This window comes from Capricornis sumatraensis, chromosome X, assembly GCF_032405125.1.
Source record: "Capricornis sumatraensis isolate serow.1 chromosome X, serow.2, whole genome shotgun sequence".
NCBI lineage: Eukaryota > Metazoa > Chordata > Mammalia > Artiodactyla > Bovidae > Capricornis > Capricornis sumatraensis.
This window is the reverse complement of record NC_091092.1, coordinates 22,300,840-22,317,081: the sequence shown is the minus strand read 5'-3', so window position 1 is coordinate 22,317,081 and position 16,242 is coordinate 22,300,840. Positions and strand designations below refer to the sequence as shown.

Genomic DNA, 16,242 nt, shown 5'->3' with positions numbered 1-16,242 from the left:
ACCATCTCATCCTCTGGCGTCCCCTTCTCCTGCCTTCAATCTTTCTCAGCATCAGGGTCTTTTCCAATGAGTCACTTTTTCGCATGAGATGGCCCAAGTATCAGAGTTTCAGCTTCAGCATCAGTCCTTCCAATGAGTATTCAGGACTGATTTCATTTAGGATTGACTGGTTGGATCTCCTTGCGGTCCAAGGGACTCTCAAGAGTCTTCTCCAATACCCCAGTTCAAAAACATCAATTCTTCAGTGCTCAGCTTTATGATCCGTCTCTCACATCTATACATGACTACTGGAAAAACCATAGCTTTAACTAGACGGACCTTTGTTGGCAAAGTAATGTCTCTGGTTTTTAATATGCTGTCTAGGTTGGTCATAGCTTTTCTTCCAAGGAACAAGCATCTTTTAATTTCATGGCAGCAGTCACCATCTGTAGTGATTTTGGAGCCCAAGAAAATAAAGTCTGTCACTGTTTCCATTGTTTCCCCATCTATTTGCCATGAAGTGATGGGACCAGATGCCATGATCTTAGTTTTCTGAATGTTGAGCTTTAAGCCAACTTTTTCACTCTTCTCTTACACTTTCATCAAGAGACTCTTTAGTTCTTCGCTTTCTGCCATAAGGGTGGTGTCATCTCCATATTTGAGGTTATTGATATTTCTCCTGGCAATCTTGATTCCAGCTTGTGCTTCATGCAGCCTGACATTTCATATGATGTACTCTGCATATAAGTTAAATAAACAGGGTGACAATATACAGCCTTGACGTACTCTTTTCCTGATTTGGAACCAGTCTGTTGTTCCATGTCCAGTTCTAACTGTTGCTTCTTGACCTGCATACAAATTTCTGTATGTATTTCTCCAGACTTAATTAGCTTATTATTTACTAAAATGTCATTCTTTTGTGTTTGGTTTGTTTTTCTACTAGTCATCTTTTATCAGGTGTTAATTCTCAATTAAAATATGAAAGGATTCAGTAAAGATCAGGGCTTTTGGGCAAAGGTAGTCACAGTCAGGAATGCAGACTGTGTCCTCTTCAGTGGGTACTTCTATAACTGCTCATGTTTGAGTTCCTTTTAAGAAAGGCAGTAGTTGAAAAGCATGTAAGCATAGAAACTCCAGTGACATGCTTGTAATACCTTTTTGAAAACCTTTCTGTAATACCTTTTTGAAACTCTTCAACAGTGCCTTTAGAGGTGAAATCTTGCAGCAGTAACAAGCTTGGGCAGTGCCCCTGTTTTGACGTCCATGAGTTTCTTCTCCTTCAATATTATGACTGATGCTTTCTTGGGGTCCTGGTGTTCACTCTTCAGGTGTCACTCTATTATTGAAATAGAACAAGTGCCATCAGTGACATCATGCTTAAGGGTGGAAAATAGGTTAATTCACACATGCCAGCTCTGTTTGATGGCTATCTGGAACACTGGGTTGAAAGTGTATTGAGGCTTTGTCTGGGATTGGCTGCCAAGAACACCTTGGTAGATTACTGATAGTTTTTGTAAGCCACAGGAGAGACAGTAGAGGAATTTAGGTCTTATGTTTATAATCCCTGATACTGTTCATCCTCCAGTTTGTGGATGAGTTACCAGGTAGGTTAGCTGTTTTTCGAACAGTTTTGGAAGATAATTCTGCATAAGTAAAGGGGGCTTTAAATAGAACCTTGAATGCCAGCAGAGAAATCTGGACATAATTGGAAAGTTAGTTTTTTTTTCAGTAGAAGAGTTAGTGTTTTGAAAAAGGTCAATCTACCACTGATTTGCAGGAAAATTTCTGTGATGGCAGAATCAGAAGAACTTTCAGTTCAGTTCAGTTCAGTTCAGTCACTCAGTCGTGTCTGAGTCTTTGCGACCCCATGAATTGCAGCACGCGAGGCCTCCCTGTCCATCACCATCTCCCGAAGTTCACTCAAACTCACGTCCATCGGGTCAGTGATGGCATCCAGCCATCTCATTCTCTGTCGTCCCCTACTCCTCCTGCCCTCAATCCCTCCCAGCATCAGAGTCTTTTCCAATGAGTCAACTCTTCGCATGAAGTGGTCAGAGTATTAGAGTTTCAGCTTCAGCATTAGTCCTTCCAATGAACACCCAGGACTAATTTCCTTTAGAATGGACTGGTTGGATCTCCTTGCAGTCCAAGGGACTCTCAAGAGTCTTCTCCAACACCACAGTTCAAAAGCATCAATTCTTTGGTACTCAGCTTTCTTCACAGTCCAACTTTCACATCCATACATGACCACTGGAAAAACCATAGCCTTGACTAGATGGACCTTTGTTGGCAAAGTAATGTCTCTGCTTTTCAGTATGCTCTCTTTTTATAACTTTTCTTCCAAGGAGTAAACGTCTTTTAATTTCATGGCTGCAATCACCATCTGCAGTGATTTTGGAGCCCCCAAAAATAAAGTCTGACACTGTTTCCACTGTTTCCCCATCTATTTCCCATGAAGTGATGAGACCAGATTCCATGTGTCAAAACTGTATTTCCTTGATTATTGATCCTAGTAAAAGCACTTTTTACATTCCAGCATTTGTGATATTAAGCATATTACCTCTGTTCCTTGTATAAAATGGAGATAATCGTATTTACCTCAGAGTTGTTAAGATTAAGTGGGTCCATACATACAAGACACTTCAGTCAGTGCAAAGTATATATTAATAGTAAGCACTAGTATAAGTGTTAGCTATTATCACTGTTACTATTATTGTATAGTCAATATATACATGTAATGTAGTATTTCTTAACCTAAAATCAATAGGTTTCTTAAAAATGAATGACATTTTTGAATGGTAAGATTGCAGACTAAGCATGAGGTAATAAGGCCTAGAATAGACTAATAGTTTAACAGTTGAGAGAATTCAGAAGTCTGAGAGACTTTTCAGAAAGAACTGACCTGATGTTTTGTATATAGTGGATTAAGAAAAAGGAGGATTTAAGACAAGACTCAGCAAACCTGAATGAATGGGAAATAGATTGGTTTAGGAAATAAATGTTACTTGATGTATGTACTTAGAACAATGCCTTGCATGTAGAAAGTATTACTTGTGTTAGCTATTATAGTAGTAGGACTGTTTAAAATGGTTATGAAATTAAACAGTTTAAAGATATTTACATACAGTTTACATTTTACATGTAATTTAGATAATTTAAAAGTATCAAAATGTGAATAAACCTTATATATAATTTACTAGTTAGAAAATTTCATGTCTAAGGAAAAATAAAGTATGTGTTTTAAATATTTTTCAGTATAAATCATCAAGGAAGAGTTCAAGTGGCAATGAAAACAATGAGGTGAGAAAAGAGGGTAATATTAACAATTATTTAAAACATTTATTTTCATATGTAATTGGCTCAATCAGGGTAAAATATAATCCATCTTGTTATTGATTTAATGTGTGGATTTTCTCCAATAATAAAAAAATTAGCATGATTAGACTGGTATTAATTTGATTATATAATTTCCACATGTTCTTAGTAGTTTGGTCTTAGAATTTTATTAACATTCATATTAAAACTGTAACTAAAATTCTTGCATATTTTATCTTCTTAAATCAGCATGGTGGTCAATTGAGATTTTTCCTTTGAAACTTACTAATTCTTTTCACAACTCTGTATACTATTTTAACATTTAAAATTAGATTTCTACAGTTTGAGAATTACTATAAATTTTTCTACCTCATCATTTTAACTTGTACATCAGCCTGGCATTTTTGAAATGATACAGTCTCATCACCATAAATACTTAAGTAACTCTATGTACTTTAGTTTGGACAGATTGGTAATTAATTTGATGTTGAATACTTGGGAGGACTTATAAAAACTCTTTTAATTTTAAGATATGGAATCACCCAAAAAGTGTGTGTTGTACTGTAGGTTTGAGGTTCAGCTTGGATGATTTCTTTGTTCCTTTTTATGTTTAATCCACTTGGGTCCTGCATGCTTCAATATCTAATCAGTTACCAAAACCTACTCTCTTTTTTTCTGGATACAGAAATATTTTGAATACATTCCCCACCTGCATTTCTGCTCTGGCACAAGCCCTTATCATTTCTGGCCTATACTACTGCAGTAGCATACTTAATCTTCTCCCTTTCTCCAATCCATTTTCCTCTCTGCTGCCAATGATTGTTTCAAAGAACGCAAATATGATCAGGCCATTCCCTTGCTTAGAAACCTTCTCTGTCTCCTCATCACTTAAAAGGTAAATTTAGGGTTCTTCTTGATCAAGCTTTGGCTTCCCACATCAGCCTCAATTCACGATTTACCTTCCTTTCACCATACTCTTCAAAAATACAGAACTACAAGGTTTTCTACTAAACACAGCACAGCACAAGGTTTTCTGCACTCATCCTTACATTTATTGTTTCTGTGCCTTTGTCCTTGTCCTCTCATCTTGAAATATTGTTAAACATCTACTCAGTTTTTAGTTTCTCAGGAAACTTGCCTTTACTTATCAGCCCCACCATTTCCCCAAGTATCCCTTATCTGTGCCTAATAATATGTCATGCATAGCTCTATTATTGTTCTGAGAAGTTTGAATTACTTCTGTAAATGAATCTATTTCCCCCCGTAGGCTGAGAGATCCTTGAGTGAATGATATTTTACTAAGTTTCAATATTCCCAGGGTCTAGCACCAGTGTCTGACATATAGTAGACAGTCAGTAATCATTTGTTGATGATGAATGTATACTTTATCTTGTATGTATATTCAAGGTTAAATGTTAAGATTTTTGTATTTGTTTAGTAGTAGTCATTGAGGAAAAACATGAACCATTTAGTAGTATTTTATGCAGTTCAGTTCTTTGTCATTATTTCTAAGCTTTTATTAGATAAACGTAATTTTCCAGGTAAATGTTATTATTTGGGGTGATGGAATATTTGCATGCTTCCATGTGTCTGTCTCACATTAGAATATATTGCTGCCATTTCTTATCAGGAATTAATCTTAAATTGTAGCTATTTTCTAAGAAATATAGAAAGGTTTTTCATTAGTAATATTTAAAGGAAATAAACTTGTAAGAAAATATTTGATGTAAGTAGACACTACTTATAAACTCTAAATTGCTTATGAATCACCTGGGGATTTTACTGAAATACAGATTCTGATTCAGTAGGTCTTGGGTGGGGCCTGAGATTCTGCATTTCTAACAAGCTTCCAGAAGATGCTGATGCTACTGGTCTACAGACCACATTTTGGCAAGGTGGTGGATGGTATTTTCCAGATCCTTCTTTAGTAGTTTCAGTTTTCCTTTTGCATGTCTGAATCATCATTCATATTTTAATTTCATGTTTCATGTTTTTATTTTTATATTTTAGCAAGACAGTGATAATGCTAATATGTCACCACAATCGCCAGTATCATCTGAGGTACAAGTTCTGTTTTTTAAATGTGTTTACATAGGTTTTCTTTGTCGCTTCTCTCTAATCTCATCTTTCTTTTGTAAATGTAGTTTATTCGCCCATATTTAAAAATCCATAGTAGGTTAATTTGTACAAAACTAGCCTACAAAAACTTCTAAGAACACCATGTTTTGGTACAAATATTCATAATGAATATCACTTAAATTACTTATTGAAAAATGCCTATAGATCACATGAAATAATTCACTTTATAAATTTTTTATGTTTTATAATTCATCCATATTTTGAAATAAATGACAAGAGTAGCTTTCAGATTTTAAATTTGAAAAAAATACTTCAGCATTGTGCAATGGCCTTTGGTTTTTCTCATAACCAATTAGGTCTGAAAGCAATGCAAGAAAAACTTCCTTTTTCCACGAGAAACATCCCTGTAGTGGGTTGTTCCTATCGACAAGAGGGTACACTTTTCCTAGCATCTTAGACCTAAGGAGGGGCCATGGGGAAAAGGGGTAGATGAAAGTTAAGAGTTTCTGAGATCTCAACCAAATATTCTTTTGGTTTGAATGATTGACTCTTCTAATTTAGTTAAACTTGTTGCTTTTAATATGTTATGAGATAAATTTTAAAAATTCGAAACAATAGCTCTTTTACTTCAGATTACTTAGTATTCTAAAACTGTACTGGCATTAGTAAATAGATGATTTTTTATTTATTTGGTGAATTCAGGACTTTGTCTAAATATTTGGATAATCCAAAATCACAATATAATTTTGGTTAATTAGACAGTATTTCATTTTATATAGGTGGTATTAGATTTTTTTAAAGCCAGAATTGTTTGTGTATTGTTTTGGGTCAGTTGCATTATAAAACTTTAAGATGGACTTGGATGGACATTAGTTTTCTAAACATGTTTCTAAATTACTTATATGGCAGGTAAACTGGTTTACATTCTTTTTTCAAAACAGTTTAAATTAGGATATGCTAAAATTCGTCTCTGTCACATGCTTTTGTAAATCCTTTCTTTTACTTTCAGTTATAACAAATGTAGGTGATAACTTATTTTCTTAGATTTTTTGTGATTTTATGATCTATGCTCAATAAGAAGAGGATCAGTGCCAATTTTCTCAAATTATATTGCTTTTGTAACACATTTTCCTTACATTTGGATAAACTAAATTTTTGTCTGGAAATTCATAGTACTTTAACTGAAATAATCAAGACAAACAGGCTTGTGGATAGATAGGTGGTGAGCATGTGTTTTGGTAGCTCAGCTGATGTTCAACTTGAATTGCTTATCCCATGTTAATCAGAAAATTAAGACAGTCACCAGAATGCTGATTGTTTCAGTTTCATCAGTGAAAGGAAAATGGTAAAAACAATTAGTATAGTGCTTTACTATTAACAAAGTGCTTGCCTATACATTTAAACCTAAGAGCAGTCCCACTAGCTGGGTATTATCCTCATCCTTTTACAGCTCAAGAGTGATAAGTTTTCCTAAAGACTTCAGTCAATAAATGGTAAAGGAGTGACTGAAGCCCAAACTCTAACAACTTCATAGTTGTTGTACAGATTAAATAAGATGCTATTAAAATTGCATTATCTTTCCATTTTATAATTTACAAAGTGCTTTCTTTTAGTTATCTCAGTTAATTTTTACAGCAGCCTATTTTAAAGGTGAAAGGATAGTTACAGAAAAATTAAATGTTTTGCTTAAAACTTAGTCTAAACTTTCTGACTCTAAGTTCAGATTTTTTAAATATACCACGTTTCTTTTCACAGTACACTACTGTTTGAAAGCACTTTGAAATAATGTGAATTCAGATAGAAGAAATAATGCTTTATTCTCTATCACTCTGCAGCCACTGTTAGTTTGAATGTGTATATTTGCCTCAGATTATCCACTAAGGGTCAAGTCCATAGTAGATAGTAAGTAAATGTCACTAATTTCACTTATCTTTTCATTGAAACTTTTTTCCATTTTTCAGGAGACTTTAATCTGGTTCTTCATTAAAAGAAAGAGTATATGTTTATTTGATTCACTTCAATAACTTTCATTTCCCTTATACTAAGAGAGAAGTTAATTAGCAAATATTTGTAGACCTTTTAAAAATGAAACATTATCTGTTTGAATTAAACTGCAGTTTACCTTTCTCTACTCCACTAATTATGGAAAAAAAATACTTCTCAAAATTGGCATGAATATAACTATTTTATTTTGAAAGAAAAAAGATTTTATTTGTTTTTTGTTTTTAGGAGTATGATAGAACTGATGTTTTTTCACATGGTCCCTTTGGCTTGAAGCCTAGATCAGGTAAATATATATTCTGCTAATACAATCTATTGGTTATATACAAAACTAGAGTTTCTCAGCTTAAATGGGATTGATTCCTTAGTTTTAAGTACACGTAGATTCATTCTTTCCCCTCTCCTAAAAGTAATTTTCTCTTAACCTTATTTGTCTTTCCAATTCCCATTCCCCATTTCTTTCTTCCTCTTTACCTTCAAGCTCCTGAAACCTCAGCTTTTTGCCTTAGATATACTGCAGTCTTATTTCTACTCTACTGTGACTGCTATTAGAATGACCACTCTGCCAGCAGACCAAACACTGTTTGAAATTATAGCACTCCATTATATTGTGGTTTTAAAAAGGGATCTTTTCGCATTTGGCAAGCCCAAAAGAAAATGGATCCATGTTACTTGGCAAGGTATTGAATTATAGTTTTTATTCCTGAATAACTGTATTGATCTTCAAGAATAATTTCCTATTTCTTTAAAGATAATAAAGGCTGATTTCTTAACCTGGATCATGTTTCTAATAACATATGTTCAAGTAAGAACATCTGTAGGTGGTAGCAGTTGTTACACTTGTCTTCCCTGTTGTTTTCAATTATGCAGATAAGTAATTTCAATTATATTCTGTAAAAAAAAAAATTAGAATTCATTAATAGTGAAAGTGCTTTATGTCATTTTGTTCTAGTTCTTTGTATCATGCCTCTTTCCCCGCCGATGGTTGATCCTTCCGATCAGCTTTGTAATAAGCTAGGAAATTTCTGTTTTTATAGCTTTCATCCGCTCATCTCGCCAGGAATATGGGGCAGCAGATCCAGGTTTTACAATGAGAAGAAAGATGGAACATCTACGGGAAGAGCGAGAACAAATAAGACAGCTTCGCAATGTAAGTCACATTGACCTTTCAGGTCTGCTTTATAGAAATGGGTTTAACTTGGATAATTAAAAAAGAATATATTATTTTCAGTACTCTTTAAAATTTTAGATTATGTAATGATTAGTTGTATACATATATATTTAAATAGAATGTCTGTGATTTATACCCGTTTCTTTTACAGAATCTTGAATCCAGGTTAAAAGTAATTTTGCCTGATGACATAGGAGCTGCACTGATGGATGGGGTTGTTCTTTGCCATTTAGCCAATCATATAAGGCCACGCTCTGTAGCTAGTATTCATGTGCCATCACCAGCAGTGGTAAGTTTTGGCTACAGTGTGTTAGTTCTCTAAAGGAAGATAAAGCTGCTTGAAACAATCTTTAAATAATATTCTTCAATAAATATAATTTTCAGTTTTTATAAGTTTTGTACAAATATACCTGAAAATATGCAATTTTTCTTACTTTACAGCCTAAACTTAGCATGGCGAAATGTCGAAGAAATGTAGAAAACTTTCTTGACGCTTGTAAAAAGTTGGGTGTCTCACAGGTAATTATTTTTCTAACAAAATGATCATTTAAATATGAATTTATTACATATAAACTGGCTTCTTCACAGTAGGCATGAATAATGCTTTTTGAACATGAAAATGAATACCTTCCTTTTCACCTTCTACTGAATTCCATATTTAAATGTAAAAGCTGTCTATTGAATGATTTTTAAGCTGCTTTTAAAGTAATTGTAAAATAGCTACATATGTAGAAAAATTTACTAACCATGCACATCATCGAATAAACATAACTTACTGGTCATATGACAGGTTGATTGTGATGCTGTTGCTACTCTTATTTTTCCTGATAGAGGATATTTGGATTCCTTTAATCTAAGAATAGACTCTGATTGAAAGATTTGCATTCAGTGTGAACAACATTTAAAACTTTATTTAAAATGTCAATTTGGAAATCTTAGTAACATTATGATAATACCTCGCTGGATAAACTTTTTCTGACATTTGTAGAAATTAGCTTATGTTTTATGTAATAATTGTAATAGTATTAAATTAACAAAGCAATATTATAAATATATAATGAAAATGAAAAATCAAAATATAGCTTTTTTGATAACATTATAAACTTAACAACATGATGAACCGTTGAGAGGACTTGGAATTGTTAGCAGATCACAATGTAGTTGTACTTTTTTCCTTTTATTTTTTAAAGTATATTTTATTGAGATATCATTGACATAACATTTTGTAAGTTTAAGGTGTACCATGTGTTGTTTTGATACACTTAAATATTGTGATTATTAAGTTCTCTTTTCAATAGTGTCATAATAATCTGGTTTACAAATTCTACTGTAACCTCTTTCTACCAGTGAATAAATATAATTTATATAGAGAGAATCAGTTGAATTACTGTTTAATTTGGAAGCTATATGCAAGCTAGTTACTTCTTGTCTATGCTTGACATGATGTTTTGAAATTTTAATTCCTAAGCATCTTTATGTTAGTTCTTTCTTTTTATACTCACTCTTAATCTCTTAGTGAGAAAGAAAAATTAGGATGGTTATTTTTCAAGTTTGTTATTGCATTGTGTATATTTTCCTGTTTTGTCAGTTTTTAAGAGTTTTTTGATGAGGGGTTCTCAGTCAACATTTATTAAATGAATGACATTTTACAGATGAAGAAACTGAGGCACAGAGAGCTTAGAAAACTTATCCAAGTTTGCTAAACTTTACTTTTACTAAAACTTTAGTAAACAGTGGAAGCAAACTATGATCCTCAGTGATCTAATTCCAGAACCCACCCTCTAACTTGGATATTCTCTATTTCTGTTCTTATACATGAAATGAAAGACAATCTAACTTACTCCTGACACTTTCTTTATACATTAGGCAAGGAGAATGACAGGAAAGGTCTTATGAAAACCATTCTACTTAGCATGCTCTCATCTTCTTTCTCCTATTTGTTCTATGACAGAGTTAGTGACTCACCCATCCTCACCATAAAGGTGGCTCATCAGCTTTCATTTTCAAAACTCTCTAGGTATTGGTAACGAAAGGAGAGATTTTATTTTTAGCTTCAATTTGTTTTTCCCTGACTTGAAAATGATCATATATAGTCAGTTTTTAAATTTAATTTTTTAGGATATTTTTGTATTTTTAACAGTTTTATTGAAGTATAATTGACATACAATAAAGTTCATATAAGTATACAGTTTGATGAATTTTGACATATGCATATACCATGAAATCATTACCATAGTCAGGATAATGAACATGTCCATTACCCTCAAAAGTTTCCTTTTATCCCTTTGCAATCCTCTAGTCAACTGCTAAAAGCTGTTTTCTGTTATTATAGTTTAGTTTGCATTTTCCATCTGGAGTTATATATAACTGGAATGATAAAATATATACGATTTTTTTTTTCTGGCTTCTTTTGCTCAGTGTAGCTATTCTAAGACTCATAATATTGCATGTATAAAAAGGTCATTCCTTTTTATTATTGTGTAGTATTTTATTATATGAATATATCACAATTTGTCAGTCCATTGACCCGTTTGTTGATGGCCATTTGGATTGTTTGCAGTTTTAGGGACTACTATAAATAAGGCTGCTATGAATATTTATGTACCAGTCTTCGGATATATACATTCTTTAATTTTGGGTAGGCACATAAGAGTGGAATGGCTAGAACATACAGGAGTTATATGCTTAACATTGAGTATAAAACTTTTCCAAAGTGGTTATATCATTTTACATTCCCATCAGCAGCGTAGGAGAGTTCCAGTTCCTCCACATCCTCAGTAATATTCAATACGGTCAGTGTCTTTTTAAATTTATTCATTTTAATAGGTATGTACAGTTTGTCAGTGTGGTTTTAGTTTCCATTTGTCTGAAGACTAATGATGTTGATCATTTTTTAAAGGTCTTATTTTCCATTTGTATGACTTTTATGAAGTGTTTGTTCCAATCTTTTGTCTATCTTTTGAGTTGTTTTCTTACTGAGTTTGAGGTTCTTTATAAATTGTAGATAAAGTCCTTTATTGGATGTGTGGATCAAGTCCTTTATTAGATACAGTATATGATTTACAAATACTGTACCCCAGTCTTTGCCTTATCTTTTCATTCTCATTGTAGTATCTTCTCAAAGAGCAGAAATTTTATATTTTTTGTAATTTGTCATTTAAAAAAAGTGATTGTACTTTTGGTGTCAAACCAAAGAAATCTTTGCATAAATTAAGGTCACAAAGATTTTCTCCTATATTTATTTCTAGAATTTTTATGGTCTTAGTTTTTACATTTAGGTCTATAATCAAATTTTAGTTAATTTTTATATATGTTGAAAGGTATGGATTGAAGTTATCTTATTTTTAGGCCTGGGCACACACATTGCTTTTTATTTTAAAAAATATTTAATATATCATAAAATTCACCCATTTAAAGTGTATAATTCAATGGTTTTTAGTATAGTCACAGAGTTGGACAGCAAACTATTAATAAGGGTAGAATATTTTTATCACCCCAAAAGAAACCTCTTAGCTGTTAGCAGTCCCTCCTCTTTTTTATCTGTATGAATTTGCCTATTCTTAACATTACATATTAATAATGTCATATGATATGGGGTCTTTTGTGTGTGGCTTCTTTCATTTAGCATAATGCTCTCAAGGTTTATCCATGTTGTAGCATAAAGCAGTACAGACATACTCAGGTTTATTGCACTTCACTTTATTGTGCACCACAAATACAGCATTTTTTATGAATTCAAGGTTTGTGACAACCCTGCACTGTCAGATGATGATTAGTATTTTTTAGTAATAAGATATTTTTAATTAAGTTTTTTAAAAAAGATGTAATGTTATTGCACACTAAGAGACTAGAGTATAATGTAAATATAACTTTTATATACATTGGGAAACAAAAATTCATGTGACTTACTTTATTGCAATATTTGCTTTATTTTGGTGGTCTAGAACTGGAGTCTCACTATCTCTGAGGCATGACTGTACTTCATATTTTGGGGTTGAGTAATAGTCCATTATATGTATATACCACATTTTGTTCACCATTCATCAGTTGATGGATATTTGGGCTGTTTCCACTCATTGTTTATTATGAATAATGCTACTGTGAACATTAATGAACATGTTTTTGTTTGAATGCTTGTTTTAATTCTCTTAGTTAACAAGGTTATATGGTAGGTTAAATGGTTGCTCTATGCTGGGTTATATCTGTTATATCTGCTCTCTGTTTATCTTTTTGAGGAACTACTAAATTATTTTCCAGTTTACATTCACAGAAGCAATGTATGTGGGTTCTAATTTCTCTGCATCCTCACCAATTATTCTTGTCTACCTTTTTGATTCTAGTCATCCTAGTAGGAGGTCTGAAGTGGTCTCATTGTGTGTGTTTTTTTAAATTTTTTATTTATTTTTTAATTTAAATGTTGATTAGCTTTTCCTTAATGGCTAATGATGTTGGTCATCTTTTTGTGTGCCTGTTAACTATTTGTATATATTCTTTGGAGAAATGTCTTTTCAAATCCTGTGCTCATTTGTTAATTGAATTAGTCACCTTTTATTATTTCTTTATATATTCCAGATACAAGTTCCTTGTGAGATACATGATTCTAGTTTGCTGAGAGTTCTTACCAGGAATGAATGTTGAATTTTGTCAAGTGCTTTTTCTACATCTACTGAGTTAACATTTTTTTCTTTCACAGCATTGTTAATTACATTGGTCGGTTTTCAGATATTAACTCAAACCTGGACTCCTGGGATCAAACCCACTTGGTCATGATGGATTTTGTTGTTGTTACTATTTTTATGTTGTTGGATTCAATTTGTTAAAATTTTGTTTAGCCCTTTTGCATCTGTATCAATAGGGTTATTGTTCGTTAGTTTTCTTTCTTTTAAAGTTTTTGTCTGGTTTTGGTGTCAAGGTAATGCTGACCTCATGGAACATGTTAGGAAGTATTCCCCACTCTTCACTTTTATTGAATATTATGGATAGAATTAATATTATTTACTCATTAAATGTTTAGTCACAGTCATTATTGAACTTTGAATCCATCTAGGCAGGGGGTTTTCTTTGTAGGAAAATTTTTAACCACAGTTTCAATTTCTTTAATGAATATAGGGCTATTCTAATTTTCTATTTCTTCTTGTATGAGCTTTCATATATGGTGTCTTTCAAAGAATTTGTCCTTTTCATCTAGTTTGTCAAACGTGTTGCTATAATGTTGTTTATAATGTCCCCCTTTTTATCATTTTAGTATTTGTAGACTCTCCTGTGGCATCACTTCTTTTATTCCTGATATTGTTAATTCGTGTATTGTTCTCTCTTTTTCCTGATTAATCTAGCTAGGGATTTTGCGAATTAAAAAAAAAAAAATTCTCAGTGAACTAACGTTTGGTTTTATTGATTTTTTTCACTAATATTTTGTTTTTTAATTTTATTGGTTTCCTCTCTCACCTTGATTATTTCCTTCTTTCTGCTTACCATTGGTTTAATTTGCTCTGCTTTTTCTAGTTTCTGAGCTGGGAGCTGATGCCATTGATTTGAAACCTTTTTTAGTTTCTGATATATGTTGGTGATTATTTGAATAAACAAGCGAAATATTAGGGGGGCAATAAATGTTGCAGAGAAATGGAGTGAGAAGATAGTTTTTGAGAACTATTTTGATAAATGAGATAGTATCAGTAGTATTTGATGACTGAGTCAGGGGAATAAGGAAGAAACACGATTATGATTCCCAGGTTTATGTTGAGAGAGACTGAATAGTGTATTACTGACTGAGGTATAGAATACAGACAGAAAAGTTAATTTATTAAGGAAGTAGTTCTGTTGTGGACATATTGATTTTGATATGTCTGTTGGACATCCATTTGGCTGTATCAAGTTGACGTTTGTATCTGGAGCTCAGAGAGATCTTGGCAGGAAATAAAGATTTGAAAATTATCAGGATGGAAGATATAGTTGTTACTCATTGGGATTAGGGGCCTTATCTTGCCAAAGTTTCCAATGTTTCAAGAAACACTGGATTAAAAAAAGTAATGTTGTAAAACAACTATGCTAGTCACCTAAAACAAATCATGGACCATATGGGACCTATAAATGGTCTGTTTGCCGTCTACTCTATCCACTTCTAGCTTATTTTCCTGAGATGAGTGAGTGTTCCAACTGAAGCAGTGGACTGTATCATTTCTTCAAAAAAATGCTACCAAATTTATTGATGCTGTGCACATTCATGCATATCTTCAATTAAAATCCTTGTGATTTTGATTAGGCTTTGAGAATACCAAGGAGAGAATACAGTATAGAAAGAGAAGAGGGTGAAGACAGAACCCTTGGAAACATTAAGAATGTTAAAAGAGGATCACTGAAGGCTAATGAAACCTAATGCAAAGTTGTCTCTAAACCTTCTTTCTCATAGAATTGTGAAGAAATGACATATATAATGACTTAGAAGAGAAGACAGTTGTTATTTATCAAATTCTAGACTATTTGAACTGAGAAGCAACACAACATCACTAGAAGCTGGAGGGAAGTCATCTTATGACAATAAAAGTACTGAAGTGCTATATACATCACAGACCATGGAACCTAAGAACTGATAGAAGGAACCAGAGTGGCTAGTTTTGTATAGGACTGAGCAGGTTACAAAATGTTTAAAATGCTCCATATATAGATTCTTCTATTTGTTTCTCATACAGTTCCATTTTCAGGATGAAAAAACAGTATCTCAGGGAATTTTAGTACCTTTAGTACTCCATATGACCCTTAGATCTCTTGGCTGGAAATATAGTGCTCTTTCTGCTCTAGCACAAGGGCTTAGGGAACATCTAGCACCGCCGTCTCACTTAAAAATATTTTCTTATTGTGTAGATCAGATCAACCTCAGATAAAAATACAGCCCATAAAATAGAATTCCATACCATAAAAATCTATTGAAGCAGACATCTTAAAGTTTATTTTATTAGAATTGTATAATTTTTACCTGGAGTTTTATAAAAACTCAGTTCTGACTTACTGAGGTTTTGCTGTACTATTAAAAAACACATGTTTAGATATCATTTGTTTTGTTTTTTCAGGAAAGACTCTGTTTGCCTCATCATATTTTGGAAGAAAGAGGTCTTGTGAAAGTTGGTGTCACAGTTCAGGCTCTTCTTGAATTACCTACAACCAAGGCATCTCAGCTTTCTACGGCTTGACATAACATTAAAAAATCCTAAATGTCTAGTTTCATTTATTTGAAGTGATTTCAGATATCTCAAATTTATGAATAAGGATGTCTAGTCAAAAATAATTTTATTATTCAAGCTTTAGATTTAAGAAAAATCATGTTAAAACATCAAAATTCAATTTTGAATTGCCCAAACTTCTTTTGAGGGAAAACTAGATCCACTTAATAAGAGTTTTTGATAAATTCAAATTCTCTTTTTACTAAGTTAGCTAATAATCTTGATTATTTTTCAATAATCAGATTAATACTGTTTAAAATGTGATTTCAATTTAATAATCACATTAGGTTTAATTTTTTTATCATAGCATACTGGTAAACATCTGGATAAGGTAATCATTTTTTTACCAATTTAAAACTAATTCTATATTTGAGTTATTTAATATACTTGTGATTCTAGTTTATACATAATTTCTTCAGTCTTTGGTCTTAGTTTTATAGAAAAAAGTGAGTAGAAATTACAGAACTCTGGCTTTATATTGAA

General features: G+C 32.4%; 1 protein-coding gene and 1 non-coding gene across 2 annotated transcripts in view; both read left to right on the top strand.

Moving 5' to 3' along the window:
* Positions 1-15,729, top strand: part of LRCH2 (leucine rich repeats and calponin homology domain containing 2) — a 110,101-nt gene extending 94,372 nt beyond the window's left edge. Inside the window, exons 15-20 of the mRNA XM_068962810.1 lie at positions 3,235-3,279; positions 7,603-7,660; positions 8,412-8,524; positions 8,697-8,834; positions 8,987-9,064; positions 15,610-15,729. Coding sequence (XP_068818911.1) covers positions 3,235-3,279; positions 7,603-7,660; positions 8,412-8,524; positions 8,697-8,834; positions 8,987-9,064; positions 15,610-15,729 — 552 coding nt within the window. The remainder of the gene's footprint in view (positions 1-3,234; positions 3,280-7,602; positions 7,661-8,411; positions 8,525-8,696; positions 8,835-8,986; positions 9,065-15,609) is intronic.
* LOC138072092 (small nucleolar RNA SNORA35) lies at positions 5,687-5,815 on the top strand. The gene has a single exon (XR_011144242.1). It is a non-coding gene; the product is annotated as a small nucleolar RNA SNORA35 (small nucleolar RNA).
* Positions 15,730-16,242: the final 513 nt, after the last annotated feature.